This window comes from Lates calcarifer, linkage group LG18 (assembly GCF_001640805.2).
Source record: "Lates calcarifer isolate ASB-BC8 linkage group LG18, TLL_Latcal_v3, whole genome shotgun sequence".
Lineage (NCBI taxonomy): Eukaryota > Metazoa > Chordata > Actinopteri > Centropomidae > Lates > Lates calcarifer.
Window position 1 is genome coordinate 15934302 of NC_066850.1, and position 24985 is coordinate 15959286.

Consider the following 24985-nt stretch of genomic DNA (forward strand, 5'->3'; position numbering starts at 1 on the left):
CTCTAAGGTTTTGTCAGACTAGCCCACTGTGTAGTTCTTGCCATTAAGAGGTTATTATGAATATGAAAAGGAAAAGAGCATATGGGAAATGTTCTCTTTCCCCAGACTTTCTCCAGCCTCTTGTGTCATGACCTTAAAACCTGCATTATTAGGTGTCTGTTACAAGATACAGAGTAGGTGTTGTATCCCACATCTCCTTAGCCAAGTCTGTGTTCTAAGCAAGACTTGAGCGAGCTACCTGTCTATCTATCTAACACTATCCAGACATTATACAGATTAGGAACATAAGCATCCTCCACGCCTCAGTTATTCACAGGTGAACAGTACTCTTCTGAATAGTGCAGTCAGGGCACTTGAACTAGAGGAGTATACTGCAGAGCTCATTGTTAATATTTTTGGGGAAATTATCGGATGTTTCTTTACATTTAGGTCACAAAATATATAAATATATATAAACATAACAATTTAATTAACAATATATACACACACACATATATATTTAAACTTTTCTGACAAGGTTAGGTTCTCCAGGATGCAGGACCATATGGTCATGACTTCTATACATACATGCAAAACAAACAGCATAATATCTGACATTTCATAAATACCCAATGGGAAGCAATGGCAACATTGCAGTTACAAATGCGTGCCTCTAGATGTTCTCCATACCCCATCGTACACTTACCTACTAAACCTAAACCTCCATTAGCCACTAGATGTCATCCTTTATCCAGGCATGCGTGCATAGTAAGAATAGTAATAGTAAAGCTTACAAACCAACAGCTTTTACTGTGTGCTTAAAATATTATCATAGGAGCTACCAAAATATGACAATAATGACAATATACACATACCCCAGAGAGTGCATTATAGAAATTTTATTTTTTTTTAATCTTATGTATATATTTTAGTAATTAAAGTGTCATGCATAACTACACTGGTTCTATCAGTGATTTGGAGCATTCAGCTGGACAACGTTTACAGTGAAAGTGGACTGAAATGATCACTTCTGTGGTATCCTGTCCAGCCAGGCGAATCAAACAATCACCGAGCAGAATCAAGGGAGGAAGACGCTTGTTGTCGTGTCAAGTTACCCCGTCACATAACAGAGTATTGAGTGTTTCACTTTCAAAATAAAGTTTGGACCAGAGCATTGGTACAAATATGGAAATGAACGTAATTACCTCTGCTATTATACTGTGGCTAATAACAATAATATTATTATATGAGAATATCAGTTATATAACACTAAGCACAAAACTAATTCAAGTTAACTGCAAATTGACCAAGAAGAGCAATTTAATAAACTGTGACTAAATAGTGTCAATGTTCACACAGTATAATATACAGTAAACAATATGAAAGACAAGTCAAGAGAATACTAGAATGGGCTGAAAGATAATTGAGAAACAAATAAAAACAACAAAACAGAAAAATGAATGTTTATTTAAAAATAATGGAAAAAAGGGTATTTCCATTAACATGATAACCTTATGATATGAGAAAATCAAGCTGTGATAAACTTATTCTTTTAAGATACAAACCAAATAAATTATTAAAGAAACAAGAGCACATAGATAAATAAATGCTGCAAGTTCTATGATTTTGTTTTTAATGGGTGCTAATTCAGAGTCTGGTTTGAAGGGGTGAACAGTTCTGGGTGTTGTCACAGAAGAAAACTCACCTGTGATCTGCATGGTGGAACATTTTTTAGGTAGCCAAAAAAGTGAACCTTTTATTTTATTATACTTTGATTTGTATAATCCAAGATTTAAGACTGTATCTGTTCAAAAGTAATAAGTTAAAAGACAGACAGACTAGGTAAAGCAATTTTGATTAAAGTAAATAAGAGTGAAGAACATGAAATGGAGTAATAATAAATGGAGTAAAAGAGTTTCTCTTTGGGCTTTTATTTTGAAGTTAAAAACAGGAAATGATGTGTATTATTGGTATTTTAACCTTTGTCCAATCAAGCCCATGACAGAATCGTGCAGGCAGGCTAGTGGCTAACAAGTTGGCTCTAAATCGCTGGTATTTGAAAGTAGAGAGCATACTAGAGATAGTGAAGTTAATCTTTTCCCGTTCAAACTATAATACTGGACCTACATGACGCGGGTGGTCTAAGGAGGACGCCAGCCATCACAGGCTGAAACAGTGACTGCCTAATAATAAACATTAACACGTCGTCAGCTAACAGTTAGCAGACAGACAAACGCCTGTCCATAAGGACTGAGTGAATATTTAGAGCCAGTGTTTCCCTGCGTGAGCCAGTCGTACAACCCACCGGCAGTCCCCCAACGAAGAAAAGGTGAGTGCCATACAAACAAAATAAGAACAGGAAATGAACGCTGCCTTCCACCTGCTAATGTTGATTAAACGCAGCTAGCTTAATTGCTAATTCGCCGTGAATGTCTGTGGCGAGTTGACAGCCGTGACTCTGCAGTCGAGCAGTGCGTATTATTATGTAATAAACCAGGACTAGCGATAGCTGAGGATTAAGTCTAACAGCGTCTCCATTTCCATTCGTCTCTGCAGGCTGTCCCAACTTATACTCTAACGTGAACCTTTCGAGGAATAGTCTACATTTAGTTAAAGGCATTTAATGTTAGCCCCTTTGCAGCCGCACGGTGAGGACGCGAAGTGCCATACAGCAAAGTGGTGAGTGTTAAAGCGTGTTTAATTTGAATTTCCTTCAACCACACTGTATCTGGATGATTTATGGAAGAAGATGTGCATTTGTAATCAGTTTGGCTGTGGTATGTTTCAAGAACAGAGTCAGCAGTGCTTCCCCTGCTGTCTGCATTTTATTCCCCGTGATCCTGCTGCAGTGTTGCATGTCTGCAGCCTCTTCATCCCTGGTGCTCTATTACCACTTTCACTTGACGGGAGCCAGGATCAGAAACAGGAGACTGAACGGCATTAAGAACCTTTTCCTAATTGTGTCAGACAGCAGCCGGTAGCATCCGGTAGCCTGTCATCGGATACCTGACATCGCTTGTCATGGTATCCACCTGCGTTTTTTTAAAGCTTTTTCTCTTCGATTTCCTGCCCAGTAGACGGCCAATAAGGTTTTATAGTGGGATGGTACGTTTAAAGACTAGTATTGTTTTGGGCATGAAAATGGTTAGACCCGAAGGCACTGCATCAATGGCTTTCAAGTGATTTAAGTTAATGATGAAAACCCATCAGTAGTCTATATTCTGTATACTTGAGCCAACTTAGGTTCTGCCAGTCATATACTGTATTTCCATGTTTTCCATCCTGTGTGTATTTGCATATAAATGAAGGGTAATCCCAGACTTTCCATGACAGACTTTTGTTGAGGTGAGGCGTGCAATCCAGGGTCACAGGAGCGCCCAGCTCATTTGTCAGTCAAATGGAGTTTCCATGCAGCCCTTCTTGACCCACAGCTTGTTGTGTGTGCACTTCTCAGGTTGACAAACGTAGCTCTAAATTTTGGAGCATCAGCGTTATATTAATGCTCACATGCAAAGGAAACCAGAGATATTATTTTTTACATAGTTTGTTTGCACAGGTGGTGGAAGGAAAAGCACTCAACCAGCAAATGAAACTAGAATGGTTTCATACAGGGGGAACACTGTATTCTGCACACAGCAGAATCCAAAAGAAGTGTTCTTTCTTGTAAATATTGATGCACTTTGTATGTCAGGTGGGTCAGGATTGCAGCTATTTTCATAATCAATCAAAATGCCAATAATTTTCCTACTTAAGCAATTATTGTTTACTGTACAGATAGTGAGAAAACTGTGAAATATACTTTTTATAGTTTGAGCCCAGGTGCATATAAAAAGATATTAAATTTACAGTGATATAAAACAGAAAATCAGCACATTTAATGAAGTGAAACCATTAAAGAATGTCTGGTGTTTTACTTGGAAAAAAGACAGAAACAATTAATCAGTTGTTAAAATAACTGGTATGCTCCTTTGATCAGCTTATTGTTTAAGTGACTAATTATTTCAGCACTAATTTGTTTTATCGTACACATAGAAGCTTCCAAAATTGCAGGAGGGTGTTATGACATTTGGTCAGCATGCATGTATCCTAAATATGCTATTCAAATTCTACACTTCACCACAAAAGCACTCTCAGTACTTTTGTGTACTGTACTGTGTATGGAGACCTATTACAATGAAAAATAGGGCATTAGTGGAACATTTACCTTGACGTGCACAGTTATGATAACGAAGCTGGTTGATTATGCCAGTGCTGGGCTAGAAGACTATGTTGGGGAGAGGCTGTTTCTTTGTATACCAGCCGCTTAACAAGGCTGTGTCTGCAGAAGTTATGTTGAGCAGGTGGTATATTTCATAGACACTATTTCCTTCTGTGCAGTAGGTAAATTAGGTGTCTACATAAAATCCCTTGTGTGGGGCAGAATGCTGTACAGCCACATTAGCCTCTACGCTTGTTTTCACAGAGCTGAAGGGTGTAGCCTTGTGTCCACACAACAAAAGCTTTCATTTGCCTTTTATTGTTTTATGTGTTTGCCCATGCATGAGGAATCAGATAATGTTGGTAAAATGGGTTGGACAAGTTGTAGTGAGCAGATTTGACTGATTTTTTTAGACTCTTATTTTTCCACTAGTGGTTTACTGAGTTTGAAAGCTTTTTGTCAATATCCACCTTGAAAACAAACATGAAAAAAAGAGAATATCCATTAGGGGATTGTTCAATGTGTTTTTGACTGTTACTGTCCCATATTTCATTATATTATATCAGTTACTTTCATGACATGAAAATTATACTCAGTTATTCACCTGAGCTTCCCACATTCTACTAATTTGGCTGCTATGGATGCACTGAAATCTAAACATTCATGGACTGTATTCATATTAAGCATTTCAACTGATTCAGAAAGGTCTTTTTGCTATTTGAAAATTTCTGTTGTTGCAGCTATAAGGCGTTTTCTGAATGGAGTATTGCTTTCCAGTAAAATATGAATCACTCTGCAACACAAAGACGGGCATCTGCCACTGGAGCACATGACTGTGACTCGCAGCAGCTTGTCTGTTTGCCACCTTTGCAAAATGTCATATACTGGAAACTGTACTGGGATTGAATCTATTCTGCGATGAAATCTGTTTCTCTGTCTCTATTGTATTGAGAAATACTTTTTCTTTTCGTATACTGTCAGCCAGATTTTTCTGAAGCTACTGGGAGTGGTTCTGTCTTGGTGTAGTCTGCGTCATGATTTGGGAGTGGCGCTTTATTATTTCTAATTTGTGTATTAAACATGGTAATGTATTCATACCTGTTACATACACAAATATTGAAAGAGTTAAAGACTGCTGACATTCCTAAATAAGTATAGACAGAGCACAGTTAGTGTTTATGTCTGCTATTACCAACAGAGGGTATAAGCTATGAGCCTTGTGAAATAAAGTATGCATTTATAGTTGTTAGTCACAGTTAAAGGGCCCTCACTGAACAAATATTCACCTGTCAGCAAGTCACGTCCCACAGCAGCCTCGCCTCTTCCTGCCTCCAGACTGAAAACACTGTTAGGAGCTGTAACAAATGGTGTGTTGCACGTGAAGTTATTGAAATGCCAAGGCCGGTGCATCAGTGCAGGCTAATTTTCCCAGCTGGGACACTCAGGCCACTGGCTGTGGGTTGGCTTATTGGATGCATTTGCTCTGACAAATGCCAGATGTGCTCAAAGTGAGATAGTTGCCTCTCACTTCTTGTCAGTGTGGATTTATCCAACAGCGGCACACAAATCAGGTTACAATTTGGCCCACTTCTTGTTAGTGTGTGGTTCAACAGCCTTTATTGCCATCTGTGAGAGCGTTAGCTAAGGCTTACCAATGAAAACAGCTGTTTTTATTCCAATGAAACCATATTATTGTGTACCTTTCATTTAATTGTCTCAGCCTTCATTATTCCGAGGATCTCGACCGTAGCTGGCTCTCATACATCAAACAAAACTGAACAAACATGCCTTTCATTTGCACCTGTCTCCAGTGATGACAGGGTTTAGTTAAGCAAGGCTTCTTGTGTCAGCCTTGCATCAGGCCCACTGCTGAGCTGGACTTGCTTATTTGATAAAGGAGCGTGGGGGCGTCAGGCCCTTTATGAATGTCTCCGTCTATTAACTTCACTGTCCGCCCTCGTCAGGCCCAAAGAGCATTGCCTCAGAGGTAGGGGAACCTTATTACTGCCCACCTGAGCTGCTGCATCTTCCTGCATCGCAGATCTGCTGGTTTCAGGAGATTCACCAGTGGGCTGCCTCCACTATTAAACACTGCAGGAAACCCTGACAGCTGCACTATCCATAGAAATTAATGACCTTGCTTTGCCCAATGTCATACTTGTGATTGGTGTGAAATCAGGGTTAGGGTGATACTTTCAATCATCAGTGACATTCTTACCAAATCTAGTTCTAATTGAGATTAATTCATTTTTGGTTAAGGTTTGAGAGACTCTTCATTCAACTCTTCAGCTTTAATGATTATTGGACCAGAGTCTTATTTGCTCTCCACAAATGTTCATGGAAGTCAGACTGAGGCCTTACCCTCACAGAGGAATCTTGCTTTGCAGCATAACTGTCATTACCAGCTTCCAGTCTCACAGAGGACGATGCCTCCAGTCCACACCAAAAACCATTGTGTCTGAGCTCATGATTGATGTAAGCCAGCCTGAAATAAAGCTTGGCTCAGCACAGTGTGTGTAATTGAAGCCATTGACCACGCCCAGAATTGTACTGAGGACATATCAAGTATGCCGCAGAGTATTCAGAAGAAGAGAAAGCAAACATCCTGGATACAACATCTGACAGGTGACGCAAATGATTATCACTGAATCATGTTTTTGCGTGAGACCTTGAAGTTGAAAGACTGTAATCCGCATATGCAGCTTTCAGAAAGGGTTAGTAAAATATGTCTGTGTTCTTTGAACAGTGGAAACAAAGGCGCTGGAGTATGGCTTTTCTTTTTCTGTATTACTCTATTTATGTGCCCTGGGCAATGGTTTTTGAAGGTTTTTTTTTTATTTGTATTGGCTGTAAATATGTTACTGCAGGAAAAAAGACGTATACATTTAGTAAACGAAAAGAAAATGATCTCAAAGGGACGTTTGTGCTCTTGAGGTTTTAGTTATGTTCCCAATGTGAAGTTAAATTCCCATTTTTTCCACAGCTCGTCTTCTTTCTCCCACTCAAAACAGGTTGCATCTATTACACATGCCAGACAGCCCTTAGAACTTAGCATGCTTTAAGTTTTCAAATTGAAAAGTGCAAAAAATGTCCTTCACAGGCAGAAAATGTCAGAACCATTTACCACTTTATCCCAAACACTGGTTAATCAGAATAGAGGTGGTAAATTAAGGGAGCATAGTGGTAGTAATTTAACAGTTTAAATGTTAAAGCAGCAGTATAAAATATCCACAGACATACATCCATGCTCTGCTTTCTAGTGTCCTGATTGACTCATTCAGACCCCAGAGTCCTGTACACAGCTGCAGCTCTTTGAGGGATGCACAATCCCTTGCTTTTGATGAGCCTGTTTGATATAGCACCATGCAGTTGCTTTTTTCAGCTCATACTGAGAGAGAGAGAGAGAGAGAGAGAGAGAACAGTGTTCAGCAAGGATACGGTTTCATTTCATACCAGAACATTAACGCTGAGTATTGTTGTCAACAAAACTGGTGCCAGCTTCTACCTTTTGTCAGGTGCTTATTTCAGCTGCTGTGTGCAGCTCTCAGTACTGTTGGCAGGCATCTCCAAAAATCACCACAGGTGCGGCTGTAATAATCCCTTTGGGCTAGGCCACAGCCTTAGGGGAAGGGGACAGTGGCTGTGATGCAAACTCACATACTTATGTCACTTGCTTTATTCACACAGATTTTATATTTAGGGTGTCACATCTCTAAACTGGCAGATCTTTCTGTTCTTGGGACACACATGATTTGAGCTAGTCATGACGGACCAGCCAGGAAAGAGGAAGCTGAGTGGCAAGATGGCATTTGTGTCTCTCCTTTATCCCCAGTGTTACAAGCAGCAAGGGTCAGCGTCAGTGCTGTGATGATAACAGTGTTTCCTGTGAAGTGCTTGGATAGCGACTCAAAAGAGACCTTTAAGACAGAGGCTGATAAAATGAATGTTTCTGCATCTTTATGCCCATTCAAATCTTTCCTGGATCTCTTGGCTGAACATGAATTTAAAAAAAAAAAAACCTTCCTGTAGTGTTTTAATAAGATTAATTTTTATCTCTCTTATTTCCCCTTTGTGCTAAGTGTTTTCCCAAAATTCCTTTAGCCTCTGTTTTATCACTGTGTGGATCAGTTATCTTTGTTGGCCCATCTCTACACCTTCTGTTCAGGTTGAACAGGGTTGACTGACTCTCTGGGCAAGGATTTGGCCAATAATTGCAGTTATTTGTGGAGTGACAGTTCTTTTTCTTCAACAAAGAGATTGAGGTATTGTTGGAGAATTAAGCCCTTGGCTGTGTCATTCTGTTTCACCTCAACGCCTAGGCAGAACTTGTAGTGTGCGCCACAAAATTGACTCCACGCCACACATTTTTGTTTTTTAACAGTCTTCATTTTCATTAATCCCCCTAGAGATGACCTTTCATTTCATGTGGTGTAATCTCCTCATATGGTCATGATGTGCTCACCATTCAGCAAGGTCAGATGAACATCCCCAGTCTCTCATTTGAAAGCTCATTTGCAGGTAACCAAGTTTGAGGAATGTTTCTTAGAAAATGAATGTCAGAGTTGATGCTGATTGATTGACAGTTGACTAATTTTTGCAGCTCTACTGCTTTCTCATTTGCAACGAGTGTTTATAGACCTGGTCATACTCCGAGGGAAGTACACTGACATGAATCTGTGATGTTTTTACAAACTATTTGAACCTCTCACACATTCCCCACCATTTGTTCATCATTGTGAGTCAGCTTGTTCAATAAGCAGTTACTAAAGAGAGAAAATAAACAGTCAGTTAGCAAATGCATTAGCTCATTAACGTAGCTCAGTCAGCCAATAAGTTAGCACAGTTTATTCAAAAAACATTGTACGACCGAGTCCTGTCTTGTAGCTGCCTGCAAACCATTGCTGTTTTGTGGAACATTTTATGCTCAAAAATAGGAGGTTAATTAAAGTTGATGATGATACTGGTTGAAAAAAGGGTTTTGACAGTAGTAGCTGGTAAGTAATCTTACCAGCAGATGCAGTGATCAAGTTAATGTCCCTGATCAACAGCTGTATTAACCAATAGCTAAAATATTTTGGTTATTTTAAGCTATATTTATTTTCAAATCAAAGTATAATCCCTTATTAAGCAAGCAGTTTTCATAGCAGTAGAGCATTTATTGCAAGGAATGTGGCGTCTGTATGTGTTGTCTGAGCATCTTCTGCTATCTCAGATCAGCCAAACTGCCCCAACCACCTCAATTGTCTGCCTGCAACAGGCAGGTAGATAGACTGGTCCATGCTGACGCTTCACTACTGGCCTCAAACTCCATACAACTGTGCAATTCAGTTTAATATGATGCATTTATTCGTGGAGAGACAATGGGAGAGAGTGAGATAGAGTTGTTTTTTCCCTACTGAGGAGATTATATTTAGGATCTCTCTTTCCCATTGGTCAGTGGATGTTTGGAATATTAAGGAGTTTTAAAAGATCAATTCCAGGAAAAAAAAGCATTTGATAGATTTTCTAGAGATGCTGTGTTGAGTTCTGGGAATTTTGCCGAATGTTATTTTGCTCAGAAATACAACAGAATGAATTAGGTAGGTTGTGTTTTTTGGCATCATGCTGTTGTGAAAACCAGACTGTTCAGCCAGACCTCTTCAGGGGAACAACTCATAAACCAGTAAAAGTTTTAGGGTCATGGAGGAGCTGTGAGTTAATTATGGAGTCCACTGAAAAATCATGAAACATCTCTGCCACTAGGGAACAATGGTCAGGGAGGGTGAAGGGCTGCATTTGCTAAGAATACAGTACATACAGAGTGCTAAGGTTTGGATAAAATCATCCTTTGACATGTGCTGTCATTGGATCAGCTTACCTGCTGGGTTCACTGACTGCATGTTTTATTAGATGTTAACTATATACGAACGGCCACGGCTATGTATTGCTGTGATACCGTGTGTGCTTATTGTGTGTGTGCACACATGCATTGTGTGAATGTGTAGTGTAGGATCCTTTCCCAGCATTTCTGACACACCTGCCTCAGCTCTGACCTGCCTGCTCTTCCCTCAGGAGCACACTCACAGCTGGGTGCTTTTGTCAGCAGCATGTTTCCCCTGCAGCTGGACCACTACATACAAACAACACACACAATAATACAGGAACACATGCATCCTGCATGTTGCACACTGGCACAGCCACACACACACACACACACACACACACACACCAAGTCAAATTGCAGAGACATCTGTTAGTCAAGCGAACAGATTGCTTGAGGAAAAGTCAGCTCATGCTTTTGATCTTAAAATATAAAACAAATACGGGCTTATGTTTTCTCTCGTCCACCACCACAGAATTCTTCACAAAAGAATACGCTTGAACTGCTATCTCACAGTATTACAAGCAAGGGCTGGGACAGGGTCAGAATATAATTATACTCCTGCTCTGCTGCACCACAATAATATGGAAGCTTGGTGTAGAAATAGGACATAGCGGAAAAGATAAGGGAAATTCATTTTGATGCTCTGAGACACAAAATTATATTACCTGTGAGTTTAGGGTGAGCAGCTTCCTGATGGCTCGGTGGACCTGAATCCACTTAACCAGGAAATTTGAAGATATCACAGTGGGCCCTGGTGACTTACTGTTGGACATTTGTCATCATTTTGGAAATGTTAAAGACTGGTTAAAAACAATAGATTGATTAATTTTTAGATGTATATCGACCTCATATAAATCCTTCCTTCACTCCGCTCAGTCTCTGTCTAATCCAAACAAAGTCAGGATGAACTAATCATATTTAAAGCCCTGATCCATTTATAGATGCAGTTGAGGTTGATTTGGAGTGTCAGTGTTCCAGCCTATATTTGCTTACAATTTGGTAAATTTGCACTGTTAAAAATACATTTAAATTAGCTGTTAGCAGTTCCTGTTTGCATGGTACCTGTGACCCTTTCCAAGTTGATGTATGGACATTTATTTGCATTAAATAATATTGTATTTTCCTGATTTGTAAAATGAGCCATTATGCCTCTTAAAAGGCTGCCCTCATACTTTTCATATACAGTCTATCCCTGCGATTTAAAAAATGCCTTTAGCATGGCAGTAGCATAGACTTTACAAAGTAATATGCAGTAAGCCATAAAAGAAATACATTGTAAAGTCAGCACAAAAGGATGAAAAAAGCTCAGAACACAACAGTGCAGTATCACCAAAGATAACCTCAAACTCCAAGAAGTTTATGTCTGAGTATTCTTGGGAAAACAATTTAAAAGATAGTGAAAATCAAGCGGCAGCGGCAGCATGTTTTTGCCCATTACTGTGCAGCACAATCTGCCAAGGCCAGTGTTTCCCATTCCTACTGAATCAGTCTTGCAGCTCGGTCACAGTCTGGATTTCTTCCTAAAAGATAAAAACTATTTGTGTTCAAGGTTTCCTCGAGGAAAATTGGTTAGCAGAGGAATAAGCGCTCTTAATTTCAAAGTTTCTTTTTATTTAAGACATTGAGAAAAAAACATTCAAAAATGATGTCTTTAGCTGCACAAACAGTAAACACAGGCAGTGTTTACTACATTTACACCGGTTTAAGCATGTCTCTACGGAGGATGAATTATCTGAGTTTATCATTGCTGACGTATTGTTTACCACAGTTCCTGGGTCAGTGGCATCCTTCTGAATTTGGCATTTTCAGTAACACTGTAGGGGTGTGTGCTCTTTTTACATAAAGCAGCACATGGCTTCAGTAAGTGTCAGGGGTTAGGGCTGGGTAGAAGTAGCATTAGCTCCAAACCCTCAAGTTACTTGCATTGTGTCAACTGATCCCCTTTGTAACCTCTCTGTCAGCACACATGTTGGTATCTCATACGAGTAGGAAAGTTTGCGGTGTAACTGGCTGATCCAGATGCATCTCATCTCTTTACTAGATGAGGTTTTAACACTGAATACATGGCTTTTGTTGTGTGATGTAGTGCCACTGGTTGTTTTCTCTCATGCCTAATAATCCTAATATATGTATTTAAAAAATTCTTTCTCAGTCCTCTATTCAGGTTTAGCTGCACTTATATATTATAGTATGGTTGCATCAGATAGTTTTGAAATGGTTGCCTTTCATATTTATCTACATTTGTTTTAAAATTGGAATGAAACAACCAAGTTATCTCTGAAGGGAAAGTTAAATCAGTCCCTCAGTTATTTCAGGTGTTTACAGTATTACAGTGTGTGTGTGTTTGGCTCTGTTGGGGGTATATACACTAATACGCTGAGGTCACAGTATTGAGTAGCAGGAAAGGCTTATATGGAGCGCATACTCCTCTGTCGATGCACACAGAGAGCGAGCTCTCACTGCTGCTCCGCCGCTGACACCGGCAGCCCTGCAGCGCTAGCCTACATTTCAGAGGAGGAGGGAGAAAAATATGGTGATGTCATCTCTATGTCTCTCTCCCTCGCTCTCTCTCCTTTCCTCTCTCAGAGACTGTGTTGTGAATGTAATGGTGCTTTCTGCTGCCCGAGCTGCATGAGGTAGGTCCTTCATCCCCTCCACCCCCCACCCCCACCCCTCCTCGATCTGTTCCACACGTGCATGCTGCATCGGTCTGGTGCCCTCCATGCTTCTGTGTTTATGTGCTTCAGTTTGAATTCACTTGATCTGGACAGATGTAGTCTGGTTATAATCCGGTGTGTGATAATGTCACTCCTGTGTCTTCTTTTTGATGTTTTCACAATTTGTGTGTGTGTGTAGGCAGGCTGCGTTACGGTAACAGATGCTATTAAATTGAGGTCACATCACACAACAGCCTGATTATGTGTCCTGATACCCGGATAGCTGCTCGGAATGTGTCTGGTGTTAAACTGCAGATAGCTGTCGAAATCCCAGGCTGAGATGAGAAGGTGAATCATTTGTGCTGAGCCGCTGACAGCTGCGCTTATGTAGCGATGATGTCTACGAGCTCGTCTTCCAGCTCCCCATTTATTTTTTTCCCCACGTGCCATTTTTCTTTAAAGGTCATTCTCGGGTCGCAGGAGTATCTCCTGCAGCTGTGACCTTTGCACTCTTTGCTTCCCTTGTGATGTCTGCAGATTCTTTAACATGTTAAATATGAATGATTGCACCTGTAGGCTGGATGTGTCAGCATCTCAGGCTCTCATCTTTTCTCCCTTTTTTGTTATGCAAGAGGTATCGCACACAAACAGACACATATTATTCAACTCAGGCTGTGTGCGTCATACACATTTTCAGCATGCAACTCTGTAGTGGAGCCGTGGCTTTGGTGTCTCTGTGTTTTTCCCTCTCTGTCCACGCTGTCCGTTAACAGCAGCTGCAGCGTCCTCTCCTGTAAGGGGATTCAATGCTTGGAGGTCACCACAGTCTCCTTGACACCACAGGAGTTGAGACCTTCTCGCTCTCCTCATCAGCATTCTCATCCACGTCGCTCTGATGGATCTGATAAATGGATGTCAGTGAGCGCTGAGTCACCTTGTGGCATTTGAAAGCATAATACAGTTTTCATTTTACAAGGTGACACACAGGGTGGTGGTGCTCCACATGCTTTTCTCCCACAATAAAGGGGGAATTTTGCTGCCAGAGATAACATTAGAGCCCTTTTAACATGGGGGAACCAATGATGCTCATTATATAACTCTGAGTCTAGTTTACTGACATGACAATGTTCTTACCTCTTTTTATTCTGGTTTACTGCTTTTTATGTTGTGGCAAGGTCATTGGAACTGGCATGGAGTATACATGGTACATGAGATGACAGGTATGACTTTGTATTTCTGTCAGCTGATGATCAAACTTTAGATTTTTCTGTAAGTGTTGACAAAAGCAGAACTTCTTCTATTAATCACTGTTTCTCTCAGGGGTTTGTGTGGGACCAGTGGTATTTAAACAGGAACTAGGGAAATAACCTGTGGAGTATTTTCAGAGCTTGGTGTTATTTCTGGTCACTGAGATTTGACATAACTCACGCCAACTCAAGATTCACGAGTGAGTCGACCTGCTTTTTAGAGACAGTTTCTGCTTTATGAGATGGGAGTGTGCATTGTCTCCAGCCAAAGCTTTGCGGTGCTCCCAGCTCTTAATGTGGCAGGGACAGAGATATGTTATGTAAAGGCATCTTGTATTTGTGAAAACTGGATCTACTCGGGGATGAGATTTAATCTGTGCCACAGGAATGGCTGCTAGATAATATTTAATTGTGCAAGTATTTATTATTTTTCTAAACCACAGAATGATGTAACTGTTCTTCCCAGCGTTGTCTGTTTCCACTGCAAGTGAACATACTCGCTCCTACCCTACCTCCTACCTCCACGTGCAGTATCAGCTTTCTATACATTTTCACCAACATTTATACGTTTCTATCCTTGCCAGGGAGGATGAAAAGTGATTCTTATGCTGGTTAAACAGTGCTGGATTCTCTGCAGTCTAGCAAGGCAATCCTCTTCCTCTTCTTACATGGTTGATTAATATTCCTCACTCCCTGACCTACATGGATTAATTCTGTTTAGAGATGTCTCCCCCTGAGCACAGCACCAAACTGGGGCAGGCAGAAGATTACACTGGACCAAGCAACTTCAGATTCACCTGTCCTCCTTCCCCCTCATCTACTTGGGCTATTTTATCTTTTAAAACTGCTTTGTAGATTTCAGAGCTGTGCATATATGTAAATATGTGTGTGAATGAGCTCACAGTGGTAAAGTGATGACGGCAGTATAACACACTGCAACAGCTCATATCAGCAAGTGTATTGATGATGTCACAGTCACCAAAACCATCACTAGAATGGCGAACCAGAAGCAATAGCTGACAAGCAAGAGCAAGAAATCATCTGTCATGTGAGGGAGCGGAATTATGCACAAAGAATCAACAGCCACTTCGCTGACAGCAGGGACTGAGGCGCTCGTGGAAGGTCATCCAGGCCATCGCAGCCCACAGAGCCCCACCATAGAATTGTGACATTGATGCTTCCCTTCCAGATGAGCTGAACAACTACTATGTATGATTTGAGAAGCCAAATAATGTGCAGGTGATGAAGACCATCCCTCCCCATATGACCAGCTTCTGCACTTGACTGCAGACAGGGCGAGGAAGACCCTCTCCCTCACAAAGCCGCAGGACCGGATAAAATCCAAGGTTATGTCATTCAATTCTGCTCACACATCTTCAGCATCTCTCTGACCCAGACATCCCCACAAGCTTCAAGTTAACCAAGTCTCTCGTGTGCTGTCTGAATGATTACCACCCCAGCACCCACCTGTCATCATGAAGTGCTTTGTGAGGCTAGTCCTGTAGCACATTAAATCCAGCCTCCCCATCACACTTGACTCCCTACAATTTCTTTACTGCTCTACCCGTTCCCTTGAAGACACTGTAACATCTGCCTTCCACCCAGCCTTGTCCCACTTGGAAAATAAGTCAGGATTCATTGACTTTAGCTCAGCCTACAACACAATCCGATACACATGCCAGGTGTACCTCCATCTGCAGCTGGGTCCTGGACTTCCTTACTGTCGCCAGTCTCCAGTCCCACCACACTGAGCACTGGCACTCTGCTTGGCTGTGTGCTCGACCCGCTGGTATTCATGCTGCAGACAGACAACTGTACAACATCGTCTAGCTCCAACTGCGTCAGTAAGTTTACTGACATGACAGTGATGGGCCTTATCACTGACTGTGCTGAACAGTACACAGAGGAGGTGGAACATGTTAAAATTGTCAGTAAATTAACATGCTGATGTTAGCATTTAGCTTACAGCGTCACTGCTTTAGCTTTAGGCTGTTTTTAAGTTATAGTAGTCTGCCATTCGTCCTGAGGCAGGGTACACGTATGTTGTTATCCCTGGTCTTCTTCCTCATAGTTCACATCCCAGCGCTCATCAGTCATCTTCATGAGTTTTGATAAAACGTAGCCTGAGGCAGCAGTATCTGGCATCTGTGGAGCCAGGAGAGGCGTCAGCGAAGCTGACAGTCAGCAATTGATTAACAAACACAGGTGATAATTACTGGTGGTTTGGTGGGAAGGGCAACATTTCATCACATATGCAGGGTCACAGACTGATAATATATATTAATGGAAATAATTGCATTTTACTTATCTAAATGGAACTCTGTTTTTAGACCAAAACATCTACACAAACCATTGCTCCCTGTAGCAAACAAATGTATGGCAGCACATCTTTTCCTTTCAAAAAAAAAAAAAAAAAGCATTTGCTGTGAGAGATGCTTGCTGGAGATTATCCTAAAACCTTCATCATCACTGAGCAGAAGTGGAAGCAATATAGAGGCCTTGTTCAGAATTATCAGAGTGGCTGCCAGTTGCTTCAAGGAGCGGTGATGAAAGAGAGATTGAATTCTCAGATGAAAAACATAAAAATGACAAATTGTCTGTGTAGTGGTTTGATATTTGAATTATATTGACTGAAGTGGGGAAAAATATCAGGGACCAACATGTAACATTGTTGCAGTATCATCTTTTGCTGTTATGTCTCATCTGGTATGGCAGCTCTGTATGTGTCATTTTCAGAACACTCAGCAGCAATGGGCTACTATAGATCTGCCTGTCGGCGCTGTCAGAGAGCTGCCTCCCCTTTTGAGAGCAGACAGTAACATCACTACAATCAGCTTAGGATCCTGAAATGATTGCTGTCCTTGCCTGTCCTTGAGTAGAGCTCCACTGTTAATCTAAAACAATCAAAATCATAGTGTTCACTGCAGCAGATTGAAAAAAAAAAAAAAATTGTGACAAGCAATCCAAACAAAAATTTTCTGATCTGCTTTGATGATCTTTTCAAATCGGTTTCTGTATATTTTTTGGTAAAACACACTGCTGTAACTAAGTCTATATGAATCCGATTTTGTGACGTTTATATTTGACAGAGAACGGTTAGTATCATGCAGCATAATTAAAGCAAGTTGTCACCATAATTAGACCATAATTATGAGTGTAATTGGGCCATAATTGCTCTGCAAGGCAATCAACTCCTATTCAAAACAGTTGAAAGTAAAAAAAAATAAGGATATTTTCTGTAACAGTATTCATAGAAGCAAACAAGAAACTATAAAAGATAAGATAGTAAAAAACAGAATGAAGATCCACAGGGACATGGCTTGGATTAAATAACCTGTAAGTGAGATCAGTGGTATTTAATGCTAGTGATCTTGTGTGCTCACTTTTAACAGAAACCCTTTTGCATTGGTCATAGTGGTATTATCTCATAAATCCACTACTTAGCCATTACAGCCTTTGTCTCTCAAAATATGTAACAGCAGGAATGGTGAAAAAAGGTTTGGAGTCTGTTAGTCAGATATGGTGAACAGCCATGTTGGTAACAGCATTGATAGAGGTTTTGATGATAACTAAAACATCATCTGCTGCAACAAATGTGATTGTACTGACTTGTGTGCTGCTGGGTACATTGTGATCTGTCCATTTGCTCATCTGTAAATCCAATAATGTGGAAAGCCAGTGACACATATTGACATGCCCTGTGTTTTTGCTCTTGCACTGGAGTGTTAATTAGGGGGTATTTCAATTTTTTTAAGTCAAATAATAATATATATAATACATACTGTAATAATAATTCTCTGAGGTTCCCTGCTGTCTTTAGCCTCTGTGGAAAAACCCCTCAGCCGGTGTCTCCGGCTTTGTTTTGGGGCCACTGCCAAGCCACAAGTTTAGGATTCCCTGTGCGTTTGCCCTCTATCTTTGGCAATGATTCATAGCTCTTAGCTCACAGACTGCTGTGGTAAGACTAAAACAGATTGTGATGTGCCAGCTTGTGTGAAGGGGCAGAGTGTCAGTAAAGTGTGGGAGAGAGTGAAAACAATAGAACCACATCTGAGTGGATTGTCTGTCACTGGTTTGTCCTTTGTTTATAAAATGAAGACTGCAATACACATATAATTAGTGTTTGGCATGGATATAAAAAAATAAAATGTGCAATGATAATTAGACAGTAAAACATAAACAAGATTAAGAGTCTACAGCAGCTCTGTGTACTTGGGCAACATGCTCATAATGACAATATTGACATTAATGTTTAGCAGGAATAATGTTACTATTTAACCATCTTTCATTCAATTAGCACTTTACATGAATACAGCTGAGGCACTTGGGGATTATCGTCAGCTGTGCACACAATTGGCCATAGCACACAAGTATAAGATACATTTTTTTTGTGCTGCTGGTGGTGCTAGAACAGCAATGATTGAAGGGATCACCAAAGTGATTAGAATTCATCTTGTGGGGAACATGAGTAATGGCAATCCATCCAGTCACTGAGACATTTCATTCTATAACAAAATATAAGACTAATATCCTCATAAGGGCAGCTGCAAATACAGGGCAGCTTCACAGCTAAAGTGAATTTTATCATCCAAAAAGAAGCTGCAGTGGAATTTTGAAGCACATATTTTACTGAAAGTCTTTCTGGATGTGAGTGTCAGCTAAATACCAATACTCAAGTCGATGGCAAAGATAGACCCAGAGATTATATAAAACTTTTCATTTCTCCCAGAAGGAAATTTACTTGTCATTGCTGCTACACACTTTAGAGATGACACAGTATAATAGCAGTAGAAAAAAATCATAGAAAAAAAATTTGTTAACCTCCTACATACTGCTACAAACATTCCCTAGTGTTGCAGGCCTTGATTTTTTTTGTTCTTTTCCCACCTCAGCTGTGTGGCTGCTGCTCCAGGCTGAGTCATGGGCTGATTGCTAAAGCTGGGTTTGAGAAAGAGTGGAAAGCATCTGTCTCAGTGTGACAGGTCCTTGAGAGTTGAGGCTAGATGAAGTGTGTGTGTGCTGGCTGGAGCCAAGAGGCTATTGGAGCGCTGGAGCGTTACATTAGTAGAATGACTGATGGGGGGGGGGACTTAGCGATCATCTCACTGTCAGTATGTCCTCCAGTCCTCTGTCTGATATAAGGCACTGTTTGTCCCTGAAGAGTCTTCTAAAGCTGCTTCCTTCCTGCTACATTTCCTCTGTTGTCTTCTTTGCACCTTTCAAAGGAACTCATGCACTAATGCTGTCAAGAGCTACCATACATACATAATATTACCACATAATCATGTGTAAAAACATTATTTGTTGAAACTTTTGTATCATTCACTCTTTATAGATACACCTGACAGCAATCCTGCAATAATCTTTTACCTTTGTGAGGGTTATCAGCGAGGGTGGAAATCCTTCTCTGTATAATGTGACACAGTTCAACAGCACCACAGACTACACCCTGAATAATGATCATACAGTTGAATCAGCACCTCTCTAAAACAGTTTCATTAAAAAAGGAACATTAAAACCTTCATGAAGGAAGGATTTATAGCAGGACTGGTGGATCAGACTGCATTGGTTTTAGTTAGATGTACCCAATAAACTGCCAAATGAGTATAGTTTTCTCCAGAAATGTTTTATGTTAGTAATAAAGATTTTATAAGGTTGTGTTTAGTGTGTCAAATAGCATTTAATAGAAACACTATAATGGTTTGTACCTGGAAAAAAATGGATAATCTCAGCCTGTTCTTATTTCCTAGAATCATCTGAATCCCAACACCCCATTTTCTTTTGAACTTGAAACAGCTTCTCCACGTCCCTGTGAGGCATTTATGGCACTGTTTCAGAGCCCTGATTGGTTTGGATGAGATTGCCCTTTCTCATGATCAAATTACTGGTCTCGGGGCAGTGGATAAAGGCAAGCAAGGGTAAATCAAATGACGTATTTTTAACCTTTATTTATCCAGGGAAGGGTGGCACTCTGTCTTTCACCGCAACTTTGTTTCACAAATTGACCACTAAATCCAAAGTCATCTACTCCAGCTAGAGCTGAACTGGTTACAGGCTGATACTGAATAAAACAAAACAAAAAAACAATACTGTGCATGTTGTCTGGTGTTAAGCTATATGGACTCTCGCCCTGAAAGCTGTGTTGCCTTCAGATGGGCTTGGTTAGTTAGGCACAAGTTTGCAAAGCTTGAGTCATATCTCTAATCTCAATACAATCAATTTAGGACACATTTAGTTCCGACATATTACAGAATTCACAGGTAGCCAAAACATTGCAAAAAACAAAATGAAGAGTCTGATCTTGTAGTCAACCTGCTGCAGGCGAATGTGAGTGACTTTGATAAGAGCCAGATCTGAAATGATGAGGGTCATGGTCATGGTGGGTCTACAGAGATGACCACCCACTGTCAGTAATCTGAGGAGGAGCACACCATGGACCGGCACATCCTCATTACACAAGACTGAAGGGAAACTGTCTAACATGCCGCAGAAGATTTTATGGTTGAGTGCCCGTATCTGTCATTGTGTTTTGGCTCAGCAGTGCATGCCTGTTTAATGAAACAGTTTGTTTTTTCCAAACAATCTGTGGATGTGCAGTGTCAGATCATTATACCGCTTCTTTCTTAAGTGGCATCTTGACTTCTGCAGCCTGCAACAGGTTGTTCAGATGTAATCTCAGATGCGGCTACAGGGTTCATACCGTTAAAATATCCACACAAAACAGCAATCAGCATAAGTGGCTGCCTGCCTTAATCTTGAAAGCATTTTTAGGATGGCCACGCGTTGGCAGGCAGCTGCTCTACCCAAAATAATCTCCCCGAAAGCATAGAGTGTAATTAACAGATGGTCCCACTTGTTCATGAAGTCATGCTGATGACTTAGCTGACAGTGGTGTTGCTCTTATGGACGGTGGGGTCAAGGCTGTATTTTCTTATGTGCAGGTATAGCGATGTATAGAAGCAAGGAACAAACAGGCGATGAGTTTTGAGTCTGTTAACATGAGCTGGATGAACAGATGTGTAGGTGGGGCAGCTGGAGCTGACTGCCAAATACATGTGCTGCTTTTGTGTGCCTTGTGCTCACGCCTATGTTAGATCCATATCCCATGAGTAAAGTTTTTTTTAGAGGTTATCTTTGGAACCTTGAGTTTTGATTCTTGCTATTGAGGCCACCTTTTTGTTTTTAGATCACAGATTTATTATTTATTTTGTGATTAGATTGTATAGTCAGAGGTTCTGGGTGTGACCTGGCAGACTACTGAACAACCCGTCATAACTTGCTATCTTTCATGAGGTGACTGGAGACAAATGCCAGGGATCAACTTCACTGTTCCACTTAAACAGGCAATGAATATTTATATGCACGGAGTCAGTTTTAGGAATTAAAGTGAGTGAGGATGTGCAGTTATTGCATTTTCTCTTTTCTCTTTTACCACCCCATGTTTATAGTTGTGTGTGGAAGAGTGCTCTGTGTTCCTCTCATCTACTAGTTGTCAAACTAGATGCCCTGCTGCTCATTTTTGTTCCTGACAGCTCATGGGCCATTTTTGGCTCAGATCTCAGCATTAGATGTAAAACTTGGGGTTCATTTAGGGGTTAATTGATGTATAGGATTGAGGAGAGCTTATAAGAGCTTATAATTTGGGCTAGGTGCTGAAACTGGGGATGTAGTGGAGAGGTTGTTGGATATGGAATAATTTAAATCCATCAAGGTATTTATTAGTGATGATGAAAAATGTTTATCTGTGTGCTCAAAGGCTCAGTGTGTTTTCATTAGTCATCCTGTTTACTAAAGACAAACAACTTCCTGTTAGTGTTTTCATATCTGGCTATACTAACAGCATAGGAACAAGGAGGGTGTTAAATCTGAATTAGATTTGAACAGCCAAGTCAAAGACATACCTGCTCTGAACCTTCACTGTAACATGTCCCTAAATACAGTATACAAGGAGCAGTTGGGTGAAACTGCTGTGGATTTATAAAGTAACCTACAACAGGTATCCTTACTGATTCACCCCTGAGTAACTCTCCGTTTGGTCCAGTGGAGCGGGTAAGTGACAGCCAGCAGAAACTTTCCCTAGACAGATATAGGTTAAAAACAGTGTCATGCTCCAACATTTCTAAAGGGAAGACCATCTGAGGACAGACAGTCTGAAAGAAGGAATTTTTCACAATTCTCTTGGGTAGTAAGCTGACAGACTGGCTGATCCTCCATTCTCCCCTGCTTGCACTAAAAACAGACTGTTTATTAAAGCCCTGGAGCTACAACACCTTTGTTTGGGTGGGAAAAAAGGCCAGTGGGGGGATGGTGAGCAGGTTTCTGCTACACTGGTTTACTGTGGCAGAAATGAGAGAAATCCTACATTGTGCTTCTGTGTGGTAACACAGCCATTGCAGCCTGTTTGTTCTGAAATGTGATAGATGAGTAGGCATGATATTACAAAAAAAAAAAAAAAAAAAAAAATCTAGCAAACTGCCCATCCCACATCACGTCAAAGGGCACTTTCAAAAAATCATTGGTATTCCAAGCCAAGCCAGTATCTCAAAACAACTCAGGGGCCCGTGGGCTGAATTTTGAACACATTGCACACTTAAATCAAAGAAATTAAACACATATGTTTAAGTATTGTCCTGTTGTGGTAACACATTGCTTCTCCCTCCTGACAGATATGCAGTCGTCAGAGCAGCGCTGACAGGTCTGACTCTGGTTAAATACAACCATGGAGTCCTCCTCTGAGTCCCAGCAGGAGCCTGAGAAAACTTTGGTGAGTCAGCACACTGGCATATTTAGGTACATTCCCACCTGAACATGCACATGAAGATATTCAAAACAAGAGTCTAACCTACTGTTCCAAAATGGGAATTGCAAAATGATTAGGAAAGTATCTAGGAATTAATCAAGAAATGTTATAGTGCTTTTAAAGAACAGTAGGTTTCTTAGGTCTTTGTAATTGCTACATATTTGAAGATACAAAGAGCACACCCTATATTCTGTAGGCTCCACTTAAGATTAAGCAAGTAATCTTGAATCCACCCACCCTGTCTCATTGCCTCTTAATTGTCTCTAATAATTGGTGGTCTTCACTCAACCTCCATGTATAGTCTTGAGCTGGAAAAGGTTCCTGCTTCCTTCTTTGCGTCAGTGATGGGAAGTTTGTTCCACGAGTACACTCTCTGAACCTTAATGATTAGCTTAAGGTGCTAATATTGCTAACCTGCCATAGGACTGTCAGGCTCTCTGTGGCAGACACTGCACTTTGCTGCATGTAATTAAACTCCTGTCAGGGTGTGTGCGTCAGTGGATAGACAGGACAGCTACAGTCACTTTGCCTGGAGACGATTAAAGGTCACATGGAAGTGTGTTTTTAGTCCTCTTTCCTGGGAACAGAAATGGTGGTGATGCACCATGAACAGGCCCCTGAAGATGAAAAAGTCATTGTCAACTTCAGTTCTTTCTCTTTGTTTTACGCCACAATATAAGCTGTTGCAACTTCTTGTTTGGTGTTGCAGGTTGACAGTGACTTACTGGAGGCAAACCCAGCTAGTTCCTCATCATTTGAGTTTTTTATGTGTGTTTACTCAAAATAAACTACACAGCAGGAACACTTTGGCTCAAAACATGGCACGATATACAACCTTTATTTAATCAGGTACAGTAGTCTCATTGAGACGTACTTAGAAAGAAACAGGTTGAGAGAGGGAACGCACAGCAAACATTGCCATTTACACACAAGCACATTCATAAAAAGACATCATTAAAAGGTCCAACATAAAAGTCATCCAATGAGACATTAACATTTTTAAGTTCTTTATTATTCACTGTTTATATTGTGCAAAGTACTGGAGGACAAGTTCAGGATCACTCTGTATTGAGAAGATATGCAATATACTAAAGCAGCTTCAGAAGGAGACATTTACTGACAAAAATGTCAGTCATGTATGTGTAGTAGTATGTTGTTTGTTTGTGTGTTGTTTGTGAGGATCATACAGTATATCACAATGTTCAACTGTATCAAGTTATTTTACGGGGGCATAAGCAGCAGGAGGGTACATGATATTTCAAGTATTTACAGACATGAAATATGTATTCTGCTAGCTTTCATGTTCTTATTCTGATGTAAGAAACCAATTGTTTCTTTAGTTTCTGTGTCACTTGTTCCAAATGACACACAACCACACATGAAATACCACTTCCCTCCTCTCAGATCCCAGCATCGTCAGTCTGCCCTTTCATTTCACCTTAATCATAATCCTCGGTAGCCATTTTTGCAGCGAGCGGGAGGGCAATTATAATAGCAGATAACAGCGTTGATAACAGTGCTGGCCATTGCTCCCTCAGGCCTCCACACACAATTGTATGGGAGCAGAGCTAAAAGCCCTTTCCTACTTCTATGAGTCTTGCTTAGAATGGGAGTGAGTTTTAATAACACTCAATCTATGTCATTAGTGCAAGCTAATTTCTCACCCCGCCTTCTCTGGAGCCTGTTTTAGTGGCTGCATAATGAAACTGCTGATGCATGAATTGGTTTGAAAGCCATGTCGTTGTATTTACTGCTTCTTTTGAATGCTTTCTTTTGGATTGAATTGAATTTGATGAATGTGTACCTATCTGTGATTTAGCAATAAACCTCCTTTGTGGAGACTCTGGGACAGTGTGTTATCACTTGATCACACATTATAAGCGGCTGCAGTGCCAGGATGGTGTGAGACTTAGACTGTGGGACGTATTGTGTTGCTGGCATATCCTGCTGTCTGCTGAAAGGGCCCGTTGGTAGAGAGGATGGCTCCCAACACGAGATGAAAGGCTCTGGGAAGCACGCCAGGTGTCTGCCGCTTCTCCCCTTGCTCTGACATCCTCACAGTCAGGAGACGCTTCAGGAAGGTTTATGGCAGCCTGCCCCCCCTCCTGTTTCAAAAATCCACCACCATTCAGTCTGCTGTCATTTGCATTGTACATACTGTAATGAAAGCGCTGGTGACCTGCTGTTCAGAATAGGCAGCAGTGAAAAGGCACATAGACAACCATTATGCACTTAAACAAT

General features: G+C 40.7%; 1 protein-coding gene across 7 annotated transcripts in view; it reads left to right on the forward strand.

Moving 5' to 3' along the window:
- The first annotated feature begins 1964 nt into the window (after nucleotides 1-1964).
- Nucleotides 1965-24985, forward strand: part of osbpl8 (oxysterol binding protein-like 8) — a 79717-nt gene continuing 56696 nt past the window's right edge. For 4 of the 7 annotated variants that reach the window (XM_018697090.1, XM_018697094.2, XM_018697093.2 and 1 more), the window contains exons 1-2: nucleotides 1965-2308; nucleotides 22611-22708. In XM_018697090.1, the coding sequence (XP_018552606.1) occupies nucleotides 22664-22708 (45 nt within the window). In that variant the 5' untranslated portion in view covers nucleotides 1965-2308; nucleotides 22611-22663. Of the gene's footprint in view, nucleotides 2309-2535; nucleotides 2659-22610; nucleotides 22709-24985 lie in introns of all 7 variants that reach the window. The other 3 variants (XM_018697091.2, XM_051077784.1, XM_051077785.1) reach the window with 1 other exon arrangement.